At 38.9% G+C, this 20,547-nt stretch overlaps 3 protein-coding genes across 13 annotated transcripts in view; 2 read left to right on the forward strand and 1 right to left on the reverse strand.

The window, feature by feature from the left end:
• ilk (integrin-linked kinase) overlaps window positions 1-3,583 on the forward strand; it is a 10,672-nt gene extending 7,089 nt beyond the window's left edge. For all 4 annotated transcript variants that reach the window (XM_008427198.2, XM_008427195.2, XM_008427197.2 and 1 more), the window contains exons 9-13: window positions 141-268; window positions 1,466-1,587; window positions 2,175-2,274; window positions 2,367-2,497; window positions 2,990-3,583. In XM_008427198.2, the coding sequence (XP_008425420.1) occupies window positions 141-268; window positions 1,466-1,587; window positions 2,175-2,274; window positions 2,367-2,497; window positions 2,990-3,139 (631 nt within the window). In that variant the 3' untranslated portion in view covers window positions 3,140-3,583. The remainder of the gene's footprint in view (window positions 1-140; window positions 269-1,465; window positions 1,588-2,174; window positions 2,275-2,366; window positions 2,498-2,989) is intronic.
• A 1,209-nt stretch (window positions 3,584-4,792) lies between these two features.
• Window positions 4,793-12,064, forward strand: smpd1 (sphingomyelin phosphodiesterase 1). Of its 2 annotated transcripts, none has more exons than XM_008427193.2 (9): window positions 4,793-5,006; window positions 5,184-5,426; window positions 6,965-7,285; window positions 7,449-7,729; window positions 8,354-8,527; window positions 8,800-8,971; window positions 9,172-9,248; window positions 9,574-9,719; window positions 10,464-12,064. In XM_008427193.2, exons 2-9 carry the CDS (start codon window positions 5,208-5,210, stop codon window positions 10,880-10,882), a joined length of 1,809 nt encoding a protein of 602 aa, XP_008425415.1. In that variant the 5' UTR covers window positions 4,793-5,006; window positions 5,184-5,207; the 3' UTR covers window positions 10,883-12,064. The 2 variants fall into 2 exon arrangements, with proteins under 2 accessions (XP_008425415.1, XP_008425416.1); XM_008427194.2 differs by having other exon boundaries at window positions 5,189-5,426.
• A 363-nt stretch (window positions 12,065-12,427) lies between these two features.
• Window positions 12,428-20,544, reverse strand: tpte (transmembrane phosphatase with tensin homology). 7 transcript variants are annotated; one of them, XM_008427187.2, is made up of 20 exons: window positions 20,417-20,544; window positions 20,191-20,239; window positions 19,800-19,943; window positions 17,592-17,727; window positions 17,461-17,508; window positions 17,204-17,368; window positions 16,686-16,805; window positions 16,226-16,325; window positions 16,061-16,124; window positions 15,169-15,233; window positions 15,013-15,073; window positions 14,845-14,926; window positions 14,575-14,663; window positions 14,421-14,482; window positions 14,244-14,324; window positions 13,368-13,473; window positions 13,182-13,279; window positions 13,010-13,105; window positions 12,858-12,928; window positions 12,428-12,761 (listed from the first exon to the last, which is right to left on the reverse strand). In XM_008427187.2, exons 3-20 carry the CDS (start codon window positions 19,801-19,803, stop codon window positions 12,656-12,658), a joined length of 1,554 nt encoding a protein of 517 aa, XP_008425409.1. In that variant the 5' UTR covers window positions 19,804-19,943; window positions 20,191-20,239; window positions 20,417-20,544; the 3' UTR covers window positions 12,428-12,655. The 7 variants fall into 7 exon arrangements, with proteins under 7 accessions (XP_008425409.1, XP_008425410.1, XP_008425408.1 ...); XM_008427188.2 differs by having other exon boundaries at window positions 17,592-17,672; window positions 19,800-19,948; XM_008427186.2 differs by having other exon boundaries at window positions 19,800-19,948.
• Window positions 20,545-20,547: the final 3 nt, after the last annotated feature.

A 20,547-nucleotide genomic window follows, 5' to 3' on the forward strand; every position in this document is an offset into this window, starting at 1 on the left:
AAAAAAAATATATATATATATATATATATATATTTTTTTTTTTTTACAGTTTTGTTCTTATTTCCTTGAGTGAAGTATAATTTTATGTTAACACAGCAAAGTTGAGTTTTAGCTGTTTGTCTCTCTTTTTACCATTATAGGATCTTTTCTCATCCAAATATTCTGCCTGTCCTTGGGGCATGTCAATCCCCTCCGTCTCCTCATCCAATCATCATCGCCCACTACATGCCATACGGATCTCTGTACACCATCCTCCATCAGGGCACAAGTAAGTCATTTGTGTTGACGTGCAAGCACAAAAAAGGAAATTTGCTGTCTTAATTTTCTCAGGTTATAAAACCTCTGCTTAGAATAGCTGTAACTCACTGTGCAACAGTCCAAGCCAAAATATTTTCTTACATTTGCATATAAACAAATATTAATTTCTTCAAGGTGTTTATGTATTTTAGCAGTAAGCATAAACATATAAAAAGGGAAACAAGATTATTCAAAAAGTGAAACTAGACAGTCATATGGAAGACTGATGACTTGAGAGGTGTCTAGTAGATGGTCATTGATGGTATCCACAAGAAGGGTAAGCCACAAAAAGTCACTGCCAACAAAGCTGCCTGCTCACAGGTTGCTCTGTTCATGCACATTTAAAGAAAGTTGAGTGGAAGGAAAATCTGTGGTAGAAAAAAAAGTGCACAGACAACAAATATTCTGGGTACGGGTAATTCCTCATCTGGGGTACCAATAGGACATTATCAGATGGTGCGCACAACACCATCACTGCACCTGACCCACATGAACACAACCACATCCCCAAACCAGCACAAGCCTAGCTTCCACAAATACAGGGCACATGAGCATGATGCACTTGCCACAAAGGAACAATGTGCCTAATCAATACAAGGCCCAATATGCACAATGCCACACAAACACATACACATGCCTCCATTGGAATATTTTTTTTGTAGAAATAATACAGACAGGAAAGAAAAGCCTACCCACTGGAGGAGGAAGACGGAAATTCCCAGTGAAGCGACGTTTTCTTCATTTCCACTTTCTTTCTTTTTTGCAAATGTTTTGACTAGACTTAACTGTTTAAAAATCTGCTTACTCATTTTTGCTAGCCTCACTGCACAGTCACATTTAGCTTACAGAAAGAGCACCAAGCCACCAAATAAACACAAGTAAAATAACCAATAAAATTCTGATTTAGGATGTACTGTACATGCGTCCACCCAACCCACAGAACCACATATATATATTTTTTTTTATACTCAAAGGAAAGCTCAAGGTACGCACAGTATAGCTGCAGGCGCTACTGTTCCTCATGTCAATTTATTGAGATACATCTGCATACAAATATAAACGCTATTTGCATTCACATTACTGACATCCATAACATTTGAATGTCAATTTTATTGTTAGTTACTTAGTTTGTTGTTTTACATGTTGTCCCTCGCTTTGCCTTCATCAGCTCTGGTGGTTGACCAAAGTCAAGCGGTCAAGTTTGCCCTGGACATCGCCAGTGGGATGGCGTTCCTCCACACCTTAGAGCCGATGGTTTCACGGCTTTACCTCAATAGTAAGCATATCATGGTAAGGCACCTCTGCTACGTCACAATCATTGCTACTTCAGGTTAGAATGTTTGAAAAGCCTTAAAATCAGTTAATAACTGGCCACAGGCTTATTGGCTCTCTGAGAAAGTTCTATTAAAATAAATGTTTTTCAAGTTGAAATGAGTGCCAGTGAACTTTTAATCAGTTTTTAATCAATATTTTTTTCTTGGTAAAAAAATATGACATGACCACAAAAACAGTCAACAGCTGATTTTCTGCTGCGTCTTAATAAGTCAGGAAATGGCTTACAGAAAATCACGACTCACCTAAACTTACTTATATCCTCAGCCACAACTGAAACTGAAATACAAGACTCTTACAGTTATTTTGTAAGGAACAGTGTGGGAGCTGAGGAAAAATTAAATATCCAAAACTTTCTCTTGGACAACTGAAATAAAAAAAGGGGCAATTTGGGATCAGCATAAAAAGCATTATTTTAGCCGCTTGTACACATTAAATGCTCTAATAATTGTGGTAGGCACAGTGTATAAGCCAACAGGGGAATTCCTTGTGTTATTTTGGCACTTTTATGTGTGATGAGTCTTTACCCATTGTTTAATTTACAGATTGATGAGGATATGACAGCCAGAATAAGCATGGCAGATGCTAAATTCTCCTTCCAGTGTCCTGGGCGCATGTACTCCCCAGCCTGGATGGCCCCTGAAGGTATTTGTCCCCCCGCCCCCTTGGATCTTCCCAGACCTGTCTCCTTCCTTTTCCATTAATGTTTCTCATGTTCTCCTTCTTACCGCTTTCAGCACTGCAGAAAAAGCCAGAAGACATCAACAGAAGATCTGCGGACATGTGGAGCTTCGCAGTGTTACTATGGGAGCTGGTTACCAGAGAGGTTCCCTTTGCTGATCTCTCAAATATGGAGATAGGGATGAAGGTAGCAACACACCAAAATGCTCAAACTCTATATTTTTCAGAGTGCATTGCAAAATTATTCATATCCTCTGAAATATTACATTTTTTACGTCACATGAACAACAAATGTCCTTGTTTTTCAACAAGACGTTTATACAAACACAAACTAGAGCGTAATTGTGAAGCTGAAAAAAGGATACATTGTCTATAAATTGTTCTTTTATCTGCGGAAAGTGTTCAGTGTTGCATCAGTTGTATTGAGCCTGTCTGAATCAATATTGGCTTCTAACCCCGTATTTAGCTTCAACCAACTTCCAATAAACTCTTGACTATTATTGCTGAGGAAAAACATCCAACACCTTGATTCTGCCACTCTGAGTTCGGTTCTGGGGATTGTTCTGCCACACGTAGTGTAAACAAGATGTTAAAAGTTCTGTGATAAGTGTGAAATATTTTTTGCAATGCACTGTACATGACACTTACAGCAGCACATCGTTGTCCTCCCACTGCTCAGATCGCTCTGGAGGGACTCCGGCCAACCATTCCACCAGGCATCTCTCCTCACATCTGCAAGCTGATGAGGCTCTGCATGAACGAAGACCCAGCCAAGAGGCCCAAGTTTGACATGATTGTTCCCATTTTGGATAAGATGCAAGACAAGTGAATATCTTAAGAGTCAATGTGCCCAAGACTTTTGTTTTGTCTTATTACCCAACCACTCTTTAGCTTCACTCCAGTCCATGTATCTGCTACGCCACTGTAAATAAAGCCACAAACCACTGGAGCTGCACGTATTTTAAACACGTAATGCTTGTTTTGTGCGAGTTAATTTGAAGTTGTATGTGTTAACTTTGCCTGTGTTGCTCTTATATAATCACTCAAATGTTCTTGTTGGAATATTGAAAATTGCGTCTGCAGTGTGAATTACATTTCAGTGATTCACGAGACAGAAGCTGATCCAAAGAAATGTGTATAGAATTATAGCTTTTTATACACGCCTGCTACAGCAGATGAAATAAAATTTTTATATTTATGACATAGACTTCTAATGTATTATCCTCCCTTTGTGAAGCACTTAACACATAAATTATTTCTCATCTGCTGTGAATTTTGCAGTGGCCTTTTGTTGTCAGATTTCATCACATTTGAGGAAATGATTCTTTGAACCATGGTGTAATTTTGCTAAATTGGCAAATTTAGCAAATGACAACATGCATCAATTTTGTTGTCTTATGTCTTACTGGTACAGATTAAGGGGTTAAATAGAATATAGGCAGTTTTTCTGGTCTTTTATAGTCTTGTACCTTACTGGTGAACCTTTTTTATATTTTTGGAAAATTAAAACAGACGATTTTTTTGTAAAAATTTATTTCAACATAAAACAACATCATAAAAAAATGAATGAAAACAATGCATTCAAATCTTTATTTGTGCATGTCTATTAAACATTGCTATATAAGTAATGCGATCGGAAGACTCATTCACCTTTACGTTTCAAAATGATGTTTTATAGTGAGCACGTACTTAAAAGTTTCTCAACTCTGTTTCTCATGGCTCACGGTCATTCATGTTTTGAATGTGTCTCTGCTACAGCACCCCCGATTCAAATGAGTGCATTATTTTCTCAGTATGCCATCAAGTGCTGCCCATTACTTGTGTGGCAGAAATTGCCTTAAACATGAAGAACAGTGAGACCTAAGCACCAGGATTGAGATACACTGAGTTATCTTTAGATGACCAGGACAATGTTTGGATATGGAGAAGGTGAAACGTGTAATGAGAATTCTGGTTAGTGGTGCAGATAGAACTAAACTTAAACATTGTCTTAATAGCTCAAAAGGTAGAGCCCTTCTTTGTTTGAGATGTTAAATTTGAGTAATCGCTGAGTGTCAAAAGCAAAGAAGCTTCATATATTTTAGGAATGTTCTTTTGAAGTAGCAGGAACAATTGATTATCGATCTGCAAGATATGCAATCACATGGTTTCTAAAGGTTAAAACGCACAGTAAAGAAATTTCTCATATCTTCCATGTAGTTACACTTTACTGGGACCAAAGCTGTTATTCTTATCTAAAATGTAGGCAACGATAGGTGTGCGGTTTGATACGGGATCCCACATTTATGCAGCTTTCTGATTTGCAGTTGGACGTCGCGAGAGAATTAGAACAGATTAGAAAAACCGCATACACTCTGCAAAATAAAAATTCCCAAGGGAGCTCCGCGGCATTATTATGCATAATATTTCCCCCTGCTGTTTGACAAATTAGGTAGAGAAGGAAAAACAAATGACACGTGACCTATCAGCTGACGACCTGACGGTCACGTGACAGCGGGCAGCCACAGCCGGGAGGACATATAGAGTTGCGCATCTGAACAAGCAGAGCTGCTTCCAGTCGAACATGTGAAAAAGACTCGTCTGACCTGGTTTCAGTTGACTTCTCCGGGGAAGTGGAACTGGAACTTGGAGTTGCTTTAGTTCAGCACACCTGGAACTCCCTGGAGAAGACAGCGGCACTTTTATTCTTTTTAGAGGTACAGTATGAGCAGTAGACTTAGCTGTTAGCTGGCTTTATGTTTTCTCGGTTCACAGTTTTTTTTTGTTTGCGGTTGTGAATGACTCATATTTCTTTAGCGAGTTTGAATGTCAGACTGGTGTCATTTCCTTGAAGCAGCAAGATTTACTTACCTGCTACGGTTTGCTTCTTTGAGCACAGACACGCTGCCGTCAAAACAATGAGGCTCCCCACGCTGCGCCCCTTCCTGGGACTGATGACCTGCACTTTGCTCCTGATGTCGCCGCTGTTCGGGTCCTGTCATCCGGCTCAGTATCAAGCTCAGACCAGGACCGTGTTGGTGGAGCAGTTCGAAACCCACGGACTCGGCTTCCCCTGGAGAAACCTCACATGTCCCATTTGTAAAGCGATCTTCACCATTCTTGACATCGCACTTTTGGTAAACCTTTTGCCTCTTACTCGAAGTAGAGTAGAAAATCTATATCTGTTATTGTGACACTGAACGCTGCAAAACAAGTTGCTTTTCTTGCAACACAAGCAGAACACCAGAGTTTGAAAAGAGGAACAAAATTGCAATAATGCATCTACGTACTTAAGGCTGGATGGCACAACCTAACATGTTGGGTTACAATATTATTTAGTCTTTAAATTGTGGTAAAAATGTAATATCTTTAAATAGGTGGAATCTTTTATTATTGGCAGACTGCTACAGATGTCAATAGACCCACAGAACATGCTCAAAGGAAGTTAAAACCTCTTTAAACTGATAACTAACCAGCAAAGAATGCGGTGACTGAGCAAATGCAACTTTTGGTGGTCTATTTGGCAAGGAAAGTTTTTAACTTGTATTATTAAGTTAATCATATTTATGTGAATAAATGGTTCATTAAAAAAATCCTATTTGAATTCTAATTAAATACATTCTGCTGCTTGTGTCTGAGCTGGTCTTTGTTCCTGCTTTCGCTTCGTCCCTGTTAACACTTTTGCTTGTTTAAACAACTGCATATCACTGCTGTTTCCAAAGCTTTGTATTTGTATCTAAATAGGTTCTGATCCCTATTTAGAAAATGATAGAACCCCAAAATAACTAAGAGTGATCTCCTATGGCAATTGAAGTCGTAGCTAAATGTTACGGAAGCAGGATATCAATAGTGTACATAAGAAAACTTTAAATCTTCAGTTCTGAAAATGGATAAGAAATGTCCCACTGATTCATGGTCAGTTTGAAACACTTGCATACCCGCTGCAACTGTTAGAAGATCAATTAGTACCTATATTATCGTAGTTGTCCATGATATAGAAATACTGTTGAAGTTTCCACTTATTTAATCCTCTTTGGTACTAAGTTTACAAATTAATATTAGTCATTGTTACATAATCACACAATATACATATATGCCTACATACAAGTCCACACACACAGCAACACACACAAAACAAGTTGAAGATTACGAAACAACTTTCACTGCAGTGATTTGTACACTCTGATTAACTTCCCAATGAACTCCTGCTCCTTGTGAAACTGCTTCTTTATTCTTATTTTTAGAATGAATTACAATAATTGTTCGAATTCGACCATTAATCACCAGTTTAACATCCCAGATGTAGAAAAACATGTTTGCTTCATTGTGTGTGTGTGTGTGTGTGTGTGTATATTTTTACTTTTTTTAGTCTGTACTAAACATAAACTGCTGTCACTTGGCTTTTGTTCTCTGCTGCTACTGTTTTTTTTCTCATTTCCTTCATTAACAAGGAACTTCTAAATATATATGCTGGGTTACTTTAGTTTACTAGTAAACATGTCATTTGTCCTAAGTCGTGCACTAGATTTTGTGATTATTGGCACCAAACCAAAGGATTCCCTAAATTCACTATAGATTTGAATAAACTCATTTAAGCTTGACTTATTTTACAGGAAGTATTTCACAGGCAACGCCCTGCTCTAATAGTCTTTTTCTGCTTTATTGCTTCTATTAGAGCAGTTCAAACGAAGAGCGGGTGGCACATGTGGTCAGCGAGGCGTGCATCCATCTGCATCTGGCTGATGAGCATGTCTGTCGCAACATAACCGAGCTGTTCAGGGACGACTTCATCAGGGCCTTGCAGCAGTCTGTGCTGTCTCCCACTGAAGCATGTGCGATATTGGTGGGGCCTTCGTGTGGCACTTTTGACATTTACGCACCGTGGAGCATCACTTTGCCAAAGGTTCCCAAGCCGCCTGTCACGCCGCCATCACCCCCTAAACCTGGCTCTCCACAGAGTAGGGTGCTGTTTCTCACAGACATCCACTGGGACAAGGTGAGTGTGTGCCGAATTTTAAAAAAAGTCCAAGTGTGATTGGGTTCGATCTTTTCGTGGTCAGTAAAGGGTTCCAGTGTCAGTGGAAAAATAACGTGCAGTACGGCAAAGAAAAGTCTTGAGACACGTCTGCAGTTTACGCTTAAAATCTCTTTGCTGACAGGAATATGAAACTGGCAGCGCTGCCGACTGCAGGGAGCCTCTCTGCTGTCGCGCAGACTCAGGTGTTCCCAAACGGAAGCGGAGAGGGGCTGGTTACTGGGGAACCTACAGCAAGTGTGACCTGCCGCTACGCACGGTGGAGAACCTCCTGGAAAATGCTGCTAAAGCCGGACCTTGGGACTGGGTCTACTGGACTGGAGACATACCAGCACACAACGTCTGGTCTCAGACCAGAAACCAGCAGCTGACGGAGCTCACAGTCATCTCCGAGCTCATCCAGAAGTAAATATTGCTGAGAGTTCACACGCTCTAAAACGATGTTAAGACATTCAACTATAGGCATAGGCTTTTGCTGTCTGTAGTTTCACTGCCTGATGTAACTGTGCTGCCTGTGTAAGCTACAGCTACAGTCCTCTTCCCCTTCCTATAACTACAGCTAAATCAGTGTTGCTTTGAACTGAATCCAGTGACTCCTGCAGCTTCGGTGAATTAACATTTCCCAAACCCTTGATTTATATGCATTAGTCTCAGATTGCAGCATAGCAAAACCTTGTATAAATACATCATGATGATCATCTCAAAGTCCTGTTCAGGCACCACAAAAGAGACTGGGGTGAAATTCTGCCCTTGCAGGAGACGTCAACTACTTTCTTCACACCAGAACCAATTTGCGAAGTTAATTTCCACCTGGATAATCTGCCGTACTTTGGTAGATGAAGTCCAAATGAATGAGGGTAAAGAATGGCCACAAAAAGCTGCTTTTTGTTGAAGTTTCAAAAATGTTGCTTTAAATTTACAGAGACAAATTCTTTAGTTTATGAACTTATTACTTTCACACAATTACAGATTGTTGTGGACACAGCCTTCTGAGCTGAACTGATAAATATTCTCTCGTTTTCCACCCAGGTACCTGGGAGCCAATGTGACCGTTTACCCAGCAATAGGAAACCATGAGAGTACACCAGTGAACAGCTTCCCGCCACCGTTCGTCCACGGCAACCGATCCTCTGCCTGGCTCTATGATAAAATGGCAGAGGAATGGGCGCAGTGGTTGCCAGAGCAGGCGTTGAAGACTTTAAGGTTTATGATAGTTTGCTTACTTTCAGTCATGATTTTTATTGTATTTAGAATGTCTGTTTTATGGTGTATAGATAAAGCTTCACGACATATTAAATAAGTATTGTTTTTTTTTTTTAAACAAAGAGCAACAATGTTTGGCGTTGCAGTTTCACTGTGTCTGAATGGCACATCTGACCGCATGAAGAGCAGAAGTGGTGGCAGCCCTCAGCACGCTGCTCCTTATATCAAATGCTAGTATGAGTCTGAATTAAACCCTCCTGTGTTGCCAACAGATATGGAGGGTTCTACACACTAGAGATTCAGCCCGGGCTGAGGGTGGTCTCCCTCAACATGAACTTCTGCGCACGAGAAAACTTCTGGCTGATGGTGAACTCCACTGACCCTGCTAACCAGCTGCAGTGGCTGGTTCAAGTTCTGCAGGCCAGTGAGGACAGAGGAGAGAAGGTTGGTTTCGTCACTTGGTGTTAAAATATGAAATGTGAATTGAGTGTGGTTGAAGCTCCCCCCTCCTCCCCCCAGTCAGTAGCTTTCTGTCCTGGTCATGGAGGATGTCTGTTATTTTAACTGCATCTAATTACAGATACTGTGGGGCAATAAACGTTTTAATTGCCAGTACCGTCAGCTTATTTGCCGCTTGTGTTTAGGTGCATATCATTGGTCATATCCCACCTGGCCTGTGTCTCGGCAGCTGGAGCTGGAACTACTATCACATTGTCAACAGGTAGCTGCTGTTATAATTTATGTTGTCAATGAAATGTATAGTGGTGAAAAAACAGATGCTGTTAACACCTTGGGTTTAGAGTGGTCTACCTTTATATTGCTGAGAGAGAGGATGTTGAAGTTCAACTGAATTTTTTTTTTTTTTAGATGTCAGTAATATATTGCAGATTTCTAATACCAGGGGGCAATGATAATACAATTACAAGTATCTGTTTCCACTTATGTTTTTACATTGTAAGACTTGACATCATGCTGTAGTTTTGTATCTGAGTGACTATTGGAGGTTCTAGAGTTTTGCTGCTTTAACAAAAATGTCTTGTTTCCAGATATGAAAGTACAATTACTGGGCAGTTTTTTGGGCATACCCATCTGGACGAGTTTCAAATGTTTTACGATGAGGAAACCATGACCCGGCCTTTAGGAGTGGCTTTCATTGCCCCCAGTGCCACCACTTATGTCAATCTTAATCCAGGTGAGTTGGTGAACCAGAAAATTATCTCATTTAGTGTGTGTTCACTAAATCAGTCTCTGGATAAAATGTGCTCCAGAAAACAACCATGATTGGGAGGTGCTATATTGTTGTGGCTCTCAACCTAGTTGTTTTAGTAGGAATATTTAATGAAGCACAAAGTTCTGCTTCCAATGTGTGCGGGGGTAAACCCTCCTCAAGTAACTGGTAACATTAGAATTTTTTTCACATCTATGTTAAGATACACACAAGTTTGTTTTTTTTTTAAACAGGAACACAAAAATGTGTTAGAGGGAAGTTTCCAACTAATTTGTTACAGCTTACTCCATTCCATAAAGTGACTTTTTTATTATTTAACAGCACTACTGCTATGACAGAATGAGTTTTATTGCTGAAAATTCCAGCTGCTTGTTTTTATAGTCAGGCGCACCAAGCTTAGCAGAATAAGACGTCAGTATGTATACTGCTGCAGTATGATTTACTATTAGAATTAACAAGTGTAATTTCCAAAAGTAACTCTGTTTCATGTACAACAGTGGACACACAGGAATCATCAAGGGTAAAACAGAGGCTTGGGACATTGAGTTGTATTTTCTATGATAGAATTTGCTATGCTGAGAGCTACTTTAAGCCCAGAGGGCGTTTTGGTTTTTCACACACAAAGAAAAATATTTTATTTTGTTGTGATTCTGTGGTGCTCTTTTTAAATAAAAGTAAAACTCATATTAAACTTCGCCTTATTTTTAGGTTACCGCATCTATTACGTCGATGGAAATTACAAAAACAGCTCTCGGCTTGTGCTCGACCATGAAACCTACATCCTCAACCTCACAGAGGCAAATCACGACCCAAAGTCACCAGACAATCCAGAGCAGAACCCCAAATGGAGCCTCCTGTACCGGGCCACTGAAGCTTACCGTCTTTCCAGTCTGTTCCCGTCTGATTACAACGCACTGCTACGAACCTTTATCAGCGACGACCGCACCTTCCAGAAGTTCTGGTACCTCAGACATAAAGGACATGTATCCGAGCCCTGCGAAAACGCATGCAAAACCACAATGCTCTGCTTTTTGCAAAGTGGACGCTCTGACGAGCTGGACGAGTGTGACCTTCTCAATGGTTTTGCAGGAAACTTGGCTCGGGCTGCAAGAAAAACTCTTTGCTGACCTGATGGAGGCTAGATTTTTAGACTAAATCAGGAGTGGATACCAATACGACCAAATATGAGCCAAAAAAGGTGTTTGTTGCAAAATGATCAAAAACAATTGGACACATTTTAGAAGTTAAGCTAATATTCCATTTTGGAAATCCTGTGTGCCGTTTTCAATCAGCCCCTTAACCGAGTTGAAATTTGATTTTTAGTTTAGTTTTGTTAAGGAGCATGTCTGGGATTTACCGAATGTTCAGATGCACCAATTATGCAAAGTCTGCATAATAACACCCTGAAACATTGTTACTTGAAATGTACAAAGCGGTTACATTACTGTACTGCGATCATCGTTTTAGCTGTTCAAATTAAATGGGTGCCTTTTATCAGGGAATGGATAAACGTGCTAATAATTTGCTGCTTTACTTCCCTTTTACATTTCCTCCTATTTTTATTTTCAGAGTGTGAGATGCAACTGAGAGCCTGCATACAAATTGAGGATGGGACATTGTAGCAGTAGTAGCATTACTTAAGATTTAAGGATTGTAAAAATTATTTTAAGTCTGACACTGGTAAATACATTGTAAACTTATTTTATAATTTTCACTGTTTTATGTTACAAAGCCGTCCATAATTTTAACATTGTTTCCTTAGCTTGCACTTTATTTGATTAGAAAAATTTCTAGTGGATCAATGCTGGGACATGCATTCGTCTCAGAACTGGCTTTTTGTGAGAATACCTAGCAATTGGGATACAATTTGAAAAACAAGCCAAAAACATGCTTGCCTGCAAAAATAAATCTTGATAATGCAAGTTAATACCTCCATGTTTACTTCAAAAGGTCATAAATGTCATGAAGATAAAGTTTTAGGGGCTTAGTTTTAGGTAAATATCTAACAAAAGTACAAACCAGCAATTTGTATTCTCTGTGTCTTCACTTAAATTAAAAACGCTCTTTAACACACTGAAATTTCCATTAGCTCATTCGTGATTTGGTCAACAGTTCACTGCAATAAAAATGTTCTGGTTGATTTTGGAATCAACATAACACTGTGGATCAACACCAGCAGATGGCATGGCCTCCTATATGATCATTGACAATAGAAACAAGTTGCTTGAATTTTGCTCGAGTCTGAAAGTTTGATTTCCAAATTTGATGCAAATCTAGTTTTTAATAAAACTTGGTTGCTAAAACTTTGAGCCACGCTCAAATCCTTTATTCATCAAGAAGTATTGTGAAAACATCTGATTCAAGAGGATGTTCAAATATATCTGGTAGATGTAGCCCATGTTCTAGATTAGGTTAATGGGAGGCGGCTCCTAAACACAAAGCTTTACTTGACTGTATTGAACTAGGTTGTCAATATTCATATTTGCCAATATGTAGAGCTAGTCACTTTCTCAGAAGCAGGCCTTCAATAAAAGCAAACTGATTACTGCAACTTTAATTTTGTTCTAGTCAAAGACTGAATACAAACTAAGGTCACATGCAAATGTTTTCCTGATGCCTAAATGAAAAACCATCGTCCAAACAAGTCGCGTACAGGAAAAAGTTTGATTCACTAGAGGTTTGCATCACTCGTTTAATCATCAGTGTTCCAACATTTAATAGTCAAGTGCCATATGTACATCAGAGCATTACCTTTGTTTTAATCACAGGTGCATCCAGCTCTAATCAGAATAATCATCTAAATGGAAGATTATAGCAAACACTTTAGTGTTGAATGCATTCATTTCTTCACAGCTTTTTCCAAAATTACAGGTTTTTGTTCTTTTCTTTCTAAAATTGCTTCAATCAGAATCTGAGAAGAACATGGTGACACCAAAGTCCTCTTTGTATATGTTCCAGGTTTTAGATTTATGTGGGTTATCCAGCTCTTCTCTGGACAAAAACAGCCTAAATAGAAAAAAAGAAAAAACGTCAGATGTTGCTACGATCCGAGAAGAATGTAAAGGCTTTAGAAATATTATTGTCCAAGCTAAAGAAACTTACTTGTTTTCCTCTACAAAGGACGTATTAAACCAGAAGTAGAACGGAACGTCTTCATATCCTTTCGGAAGACCCTGATGCAAGAAAAAAAACGCAACAATCAGGACAAACACCAACATTTAACATTTGTAGGTTAAAGTTCTAAAAGGACTCACCGCACTTGATTCAAACATAACCTTCACATTGCCTTCAACCAAAGGCCCATTCTCCAGGCTGATTACTGCAGCATTGTTGCCTGCATCAGGAAACACCTGAAAAACAACCGAAAGTAAATAAAGTCACACAACTGTTATTGATGCACAACCAAACGAGTCTAATGAAGCCCACCTTGCAGTTCTCCTGTGTGCTGCAAACACACTGAAAGATCAGATTTTTCCCCATTATTATTTTCACTCTCAGATCACTGCCATCCCCTTTGCCCACACCTGAGCAGGAACAAGAAAACACGCATGTACTGGAAACTGTGTGCTGTTGAAGCAGTTGATCTGAGTGGACTTAGGTTTGCTGGGTTACCTGCTATAGAGTGAATCCGGATGCTTTTAATCCTCAGGCTTCTAGAGGGAGGCAAATTTCGGTTGTACTTGGTCTTCATGATCTCATAGTACCCCACATAGCGGCTCTGCGGTGCAAACACAACAAATACTTAAGCAACTGGGGGAAGAAAACACACACACAAAAAAAAACAACAACAACATAGGTCACACTTTATTCTGTACACAAAGTACATTTAAAACTTTATTTTTAGCATTTTTATTCCATTTAATCTATATTAAATAGAATAATCTAGATTATTCCATTTGAATTCTCAAAGAATTCTGCTGCTCGTCTCAATCTTTAAAAATGTCTTTTCATAAATGAATAACTTTTTTGTGATGCAACAATGAATTGTCTTGCACTCTGTTATAATAAAACTTAAATATTGTTTTCTAATATGCTGCTGGTGAACTGAAGATCATTGCCATTTATTCATTTTAAGCCTGCCCCCATTACTAATTTGACATGTTCAACAAAAACAAAAACCGCCAGATTTTCCTGCTGTTTTGTAGTTTTAAGTCATAATTTTTAAATGGTGCAAATGTGTACTCTGGCAGCTGATAAATGTCTTAGTTTACTTATGAAAAAAAGTATTGCAAAATTTGTTTTAAACGTATAAAAAAAATAAAAAAATCAATTGAAAAACTGCAATGTGTTGTGAGCACCAAATTAGGAAGAAAAGTAATCCTGAAGCAATCAAATGTGGGAAATGTATATTCTTCTGTCATTCCTTACATCCAACACAAGGAGGTGTTATTCAGGCGTGAAACAAAAAAGGCCAGATTTTAGTAAAACACTTTCAACCAAGTTCAGCTTAAATAAATGCACCAGATAAACATTTCTTGCTTTTCTCACCTGAGAGGGAGTCTCCACTCCCTGAAACTTGGAGCTGCGACTCTTGTCCGTCCTCCTCTCACCAAAATAATCCAGACTGTCCTGGTGCACAAACACACACAGGCAATAGGAAGTGGCTCTATATTTAAAATATTCACCTCATTCATCAACCCTGCTTTGAACAATTCAGAAACCAACCTGTGCACTCTCAAACTGGTCACTGTCAATGAGCCAAATGCACACCATGGTTCCAGTGCGTCCTGTGGGGCAGCAGTGTGATAAACAGTTGGTATAAAGACACTCAGACACAGCCAACTCCAAGATAGTCAAACAAGTAGGATTTATTTTTCACCTTTCCCTCCTTTGCAGTGAATAGCAATAATATTTTTGGGATCAGCAGACATCCAATTCCTGACGCTTTCTGTGTATTTCAGCATGTCTCTGGTAAAATTCAATAGGAAGAAACCATGAAAAACTACCAGGCTGTAAATTAGTCTATACATTCCTATGTTTATCAACTAGACGTTACTTAAAAAGGTACCTTGGGTGTGCGAACACTTACAAGATGAGATCAATATAAAAGAAAGCCTGCAGCGCAAATATCAAACTGAAAACTACTTACATCAAGGTGGGCACATTGTGGTCGTCGATAAAAATCCGTTCCACTCTGTAGTGGAAGTACTTGGGGTCGTACCCTCTCTCACCTGAAAACAAAAAGCATCTCTTGACATGGTTGATGTGGTTCATAAAGACGAAAGGCGGAATGAGATGAGCCCACAGTCCAACTCACTGCAGAGGTTGTAAACTTTGTAGTGTCCTTCGTGTTTAGTGTCTAGGAACCTCGCAACCTCCTGCAGAAACATTTTTTTTTTTTTTATGGTGAGCATAAACTGTGACCAAGGACATATTTATTGTATTTCAATAGTTTTGTTCATGACCATCTTACATGGATCGGGTTCCTGTAGAAGGCCTGTTTCCCAGAGGAGGGGAAAGACATAGCAATGACACGATCTAGAGAGATGGACAAAGAAAGTATTTCACATGAACAAATTAACACACCCCATGATAACCTGCACGTTTTTCCAACATATTTGGACTCGTGGATATTGACATTCATCTTAGTAAAACTGAAACATTCAAATATGTGGGCTAGATACTAAAAGAAGTCTTTAAAACGTTCCTTGTCCAACCTACAGCAGGCTCTTGCTATATTCAATATGAAAGAGCATATTGATGCGTCACAAAAAGACACCACAGGTTTAATTGTTATGGGGGCGTACAAGGTCAAAACAATAAACGTCTAAGGAATAAAAAACATGAAGGTTAGACAATAGTTTGCCAGAGAATCTGTGCAAAAATTAGGGAACTAATGTTCAAAGAATGCACAACTTTTTCAAGATCAGATTTCTCAATAACCAACACTGTGGATATGTGCCCGGATGAATCTCTGGAGTTAGTGTAAGCACATTTCAACACCAGGTAGCCTCTTTGGTGACATCTAGAGGTTAATAGTAGGTGTGGTGAGGACATTCTTTTGCTTTTATGGCTTCATTTCTTGTCGGTGGTTAAACTGAGTGGTTTCCTGTTGTTCCTGGTTAGACTAAAGTTTCTGAGAATTCTACTGGCCCCTTCATAGCCTTACGGTTAACAAGGTTCTTTTTTTGTGTGCAATAAATTTGGTTTCCTTTCCACATATATAAAAAGGATGGTTAGACATCAGCAATTAACTAAATATTTAATGGGGTGTAAAGCATTTTTTTCAATTACTGTATATTTATGAAAAAAAAAGCATGCCACATAAGTTTAATACATATTTCTGAAACATTCATCACTCGTACCTGTGACATAGGTAAGATCGAGATCAAATCCATCCCTCTGATAACGTCTCTTGTTCTCAGATATCTGAATGACAAAATATTCTCTGAAGGCTAAATACAACAGTTAACACAGGGACAGTGTGCAAGCGAGTCATTTATTTCTTTTCTGGCTTTCAGAAAACATACCATTCTCCTAGTGACCTTCTCCAGCTCTTTCTTCTGAGATGCCAGTCTGAAAATCCTCACCAAGATGATCGTTCTCAAGAAGCGGAAGAATGTCAGAGCCCTGTCAAAGAAGGATTAAAAGCAATATGAAATATTTTTCTTACATTGACAAATGGCAAGCTTATTTTGTCCTGGGTCCTTATGCAATTAAAATGCTGTCCAGGAAGATAAAAACAACGTAAGCAAAATTACATCACATCCAATTTAAAAGAAATCGGAACATTTAACCATCTTAAAAGCAGTAAAACGCTAATCTTGCATTTTTAGAACATGGAACAATGACTTCCGCTCGTTTGTAATATGGACAAATTGACAAAAAGATTGGAAAGCTTTGAATGCAATTTTTATTTTTTACGATATTCTAGGTGCAAAACAGCTAAAAATGCTTCATAGTAATTAGCTAAGGAGGGATAACACCCACCTGGGAATGAGATATGGCCCTGTAACGTCGATGAAAGTGTAGACCATGGTAACAATCAGCGTGCTGACAACAACACACGCATCCATAATGTTCAGCTTCGAGACGAAGTAAACTTTGAAGCTAAAAGAGAGCCAAAAGAGATCAACAGTCAACAAAAAAAAGCATATGCTGTACATTTGGGTTGACGGTTGATAAAAACGGACTGGATTTACTCAGTGACTCTGCACTGGTATTCCAAAGAATCAGCCCAAGACATGCCACACATTTCCTGTACAGCTTCCTCTTCACAATTTCCTGCTCAACAGCTAAGCACACTGTTCTGCTGACGCAGGAGCTTGGGAAAGCTTGCATCACTCTTGAACATTCTCTTTATGAGAATGAGCACTTTTAATGATGAAAGTTTTTATGAACTCATTCATATAGAGAAGGTAGAAACACATAACTGATTCTAATCATGAGTCCTTACTGTGACTAGGTCGCCGTAAGACAAAGGTTAATGCTAATGCTCGTCTTCTCACCTTTCCACATAGACACGCAGGAGGACATCACCAAGAAAGAAGAAGGAGATGGCGAGTGACATAGCTTCTGTAGCATCTCCTTCCATCTTGTCCATCTTACGGTGCAGCACGAAGTCCACAATGACGAGAACAATGTCCAGAATAATCAGGATCATTCCAAATACACTGAAGAAAAGACAGAATTAGGGAAAGATTAGCACTCCATTCAACAAGAATGCAGGAAAACATTCGTTACAATTCACTGCAAAATAACTCACCGAAACCCAAAGGACATAACAAATGGAGTGATCATTTTCCGAATCTTCCTGTAAAACGAGGAGTGGGGAGAATCAAATGTAATTCTGTGCAAATCTGACCACTAATTTTCAGAATGCTGCAAATTACTTACTGGTACATTGTGTCTGGCACCAAACTCTCCTCCTTTCCATCATCAATTTCTACTTTAGCGTCTTCCATCTTCGTAATGTTTCTGACAAACAGAAAGGGGGTGGGGGGAATGAAGACTGAAGATAATCTGAAAAAGTCTAAAGGTGAAAGTCTGAGCTACCATATAATCAAGAAATTTCAGCGCACATGTACTAAAACTTTTTGAACATGCAGATTTCATTTTATATTAAGAATTGGCATCTCCCCATACTTTTAGTACCAATGCCTACTTTACAGACCATGTCATCATTACACCTGATTGGAAAACAAAATCTTGGTAGTACAGTATAAAGATTCAAATGAACGGTAAGAAAATGACTGCAATTCCACAATAAAAGAACATCATTGATACAGCAAAATCAAGAGTTAAATAAGCTGAAAGCAAAAAATAAGTATGTAGGCTAGTAACTTGCAAAATATAAATAATTTTGCAAGTTATCACGTGGGGTTAAGGTTTTTATTAAATTAGTGTCAACAGCTAATACTGAAGCAACTACTAACATACAATTAACCCCCAAATCAGAAGGACTTATACAGATTCTGCTAAAACCACAAAACCAAGCAAACTCCCCGTATTTATGTGGTAACCAGAAAAACTCATCAAAATATAACAAATTAATGGTGATAGATCTGAGTCGCCAAAAGAGACTTTCCAATCCCACATCAAAATGGCCATCTAGCCAAGCAAAATGATATAAACCAAACATTAGTATTATAAGAGCAGCAGCATCAATGTTAAAAATTTTAAAAAGGAGAAATCTTAGCATTTATCTAGAGCAGCTAATGCCGCTGGTTAGCATTATGCTAACCAGAGCAATATGAGCATAAATCCTACATCAATAACTGATCATCCACAATGAACATATAACAGCATCTGTTTAGTTTTTCTGAAAGTCAGAAAAACTAAACAACGAAAAAGAGTAAAGAAATGTGGTTGCTAAAAAAAAAAAAAAAATACAGGGGAACAGAAGCTGTAGCTTACCAGTCGTCTGTAAAAACCCCCTGCATTGTCATCTAAGCTTTTCCCTCAGCTGCCGTTATCGCCATTATTCACTTTAACGCCATAGCAACGCAGAACTGCGCGCCACCAAAGACATTACAAACCAGCGACGCCGATTGGTTAAATGTTCATTATTTCCCCCCTAGTATACACAAACTATTATCTAGTTAGCTTTATTTCTGGGACGCCCCCAGAATTTAACCATCACTGTCAATCACTGTTGTAACTTTTATAAAGATATGGTTTCTACACATTTGTTTAAACTGTCACCTGTCATGACTACGTCGTTTTGACAGATAATGGGTGAAAATATAGATCTCCGCCTCCTCCTCCCGGAGCTACTTATTAATGTCCTGAACTAATTATTATCGTCGCCTGAAGAAAGGCGCCTCTTCGACCAAAAACAAAAACACTCAAAGCCAAGAGGAATAAAACTGTCACTCAACTTCGTGTACTCACTGCTAAATGTGCGAATGTTGGAGAAACAATTTGGAGGAAAACCGTTTATCCGCCGTCATCGGTGCCTATGCTAACTAGCTTGAGCATTCACAACAGGCTCTGGTGAAACGAAAAGCTGTAGCGGTACCAGAGAGCAGAAGGATGACGGGAAAGGGGTTTTTATGAGCAGCGCCACACGTGATTGTAATTGACAGCGCGACTCTGCTTTGATTGTTTCTACTTTAGCGATGGGAGACAGAAGAGGAGCTTGATTTTTTTCTTCTTCCACAGATTAACTGTCTCATTCCATAATGTTAGACAATGACAGTTTCAACAAATGTAAAAAAAAATCTATATATATATAAGTTACTGCATACTTAGGCTAATACATTTTTTAAATCATGTTTGTAGATTATTTTTAGATATCCCCAACTCAGACATCAGGGAGGGCGGCGCCCCCTATGGACCAACCGCCACTACTTGACTGGTCATTTAAAAAAAAAAAAGTAATGTTCAATATTTATGAGAAACTAGATTATATCAAAAGGTCTACGCCATAGACAATCAGAATTAGCAGAATAAAACATATCACGTGGGGTTAAGGAGAGTCAATTTCCGATTTTGTTACTGCACCTGTCAGTTAACCACAATCACACCTTCTGCTTTTTCTTTAAATCAGAAAAAGAAAAAGCAGAACCCACCAAGAACATAAAAGAAATGGTGTTGTCTTACCCATTTACTTCTGAATCTGGTCCTGGGTCGAAGTAGACGGACATGATGGATGCGTTTCTGGACCGGGGAGTTTCTGATTTGGACTGAAGACGTGCCAAACCACATTCAGTTCGGTTTCTGCAACGCAGTTACCGCAGCTCCTTTCTGCTCTAAAACGAAACAAATATATGCATCGCATTCATTTACGTCGCATCTATTCATTTATCCACTGATGAGTGTGGTCATTTTTATGCCAAAAACAAATAAGTCGTGCTAAAATGAAAGATACGTAAAATTCAAATTCAAATCTCTGGCCACCATTCGTTAAGCACCCAACCTTTGACTTTAAACGTCAACACTTAAACAGCAGATTAAACCCTTAAAAACAAGCTGAACTGCACTGCTTGCTTACCGTTAGGAGTGTCATCCGTGAAATTATACGACAGTTCGTCTTGTGACTTCTTGTGAGCACAAAGAAAGACAGTTCAAAGGTTAACAGGGCAGATTTTCATCCACTATCCCTCATCATTTTTTTTTGCAAGCCTTGTAGTTTCTGACTTCCTGGACTTCGCTAGAAAAAAAAAAAAAAAAAAAGTTCAGCCCCTTTTTCTATTAGTCATCTTTCCCCCTCTGCTTACCTTTTCGTTAAAGACAGACTGAACTTGACCATAAATCTGCCGTACAAAGCTATTTACACCACCTGAAACTTCAAAAAGTAGGCCAACAAACAGACCACAGTCCTCTCGCTTCTCCCTGCTCTCTCACACAT

Source organism: Poecilia reticulata, linkage group LG14, assembly GCF_000633615.1.
Source record: "Poecilia reticulata strain Guanapo linkage group LG14, Guppy_female_1.0+MT, whole genome shotgun sequence".
Classification (NCBI taxonomy): domain Eukaryota; kingdom Metazoa; phylum Chordata; class Actinopteri; order Cyprinodontiformes; family Poeciliidae; genus Poecilia; species Poecilia reticulata.

Coding starts and splice junctions, on each gene's coding strand:
- smpd1 (XM_008427193.2), top strand. CDS start 5,208: ATGAGGCTCCCCACGCTGCGCCCCTTCCTGGGACTGATGACCTGCACT. Junction 5,427..6,964: donor TTCTTGACATCGCACTTTTG/GTAAACCTTTTG, acceptor TGCTTCTATTAG/AGCAGTTCAAACGAAGAGCG. Junction 8,528..8,799: donor CAGGCGTTGAAGACTTTAAG/GTTTATGATAGT, acceptor TGTTGCCAACAG/ATATGGAGGGTTCTACACAC.
- tpte (XM_008427187.2), bottom strand. Junction 14,325..14,420: donor ACCAGTTTGAGAGTGCACAG/GTTGGTTTCTGA, acceptor TTTGTGCACCAG/GACAGTCTGGATTATTTTGG. Junction 13,280..13,367: donor CCGGATTCACTCTATAGCAG/GTAACCCAGCAA, acceptor GTTCCTGCTCAG/GTGTGGGCAAAGGGGATGGC.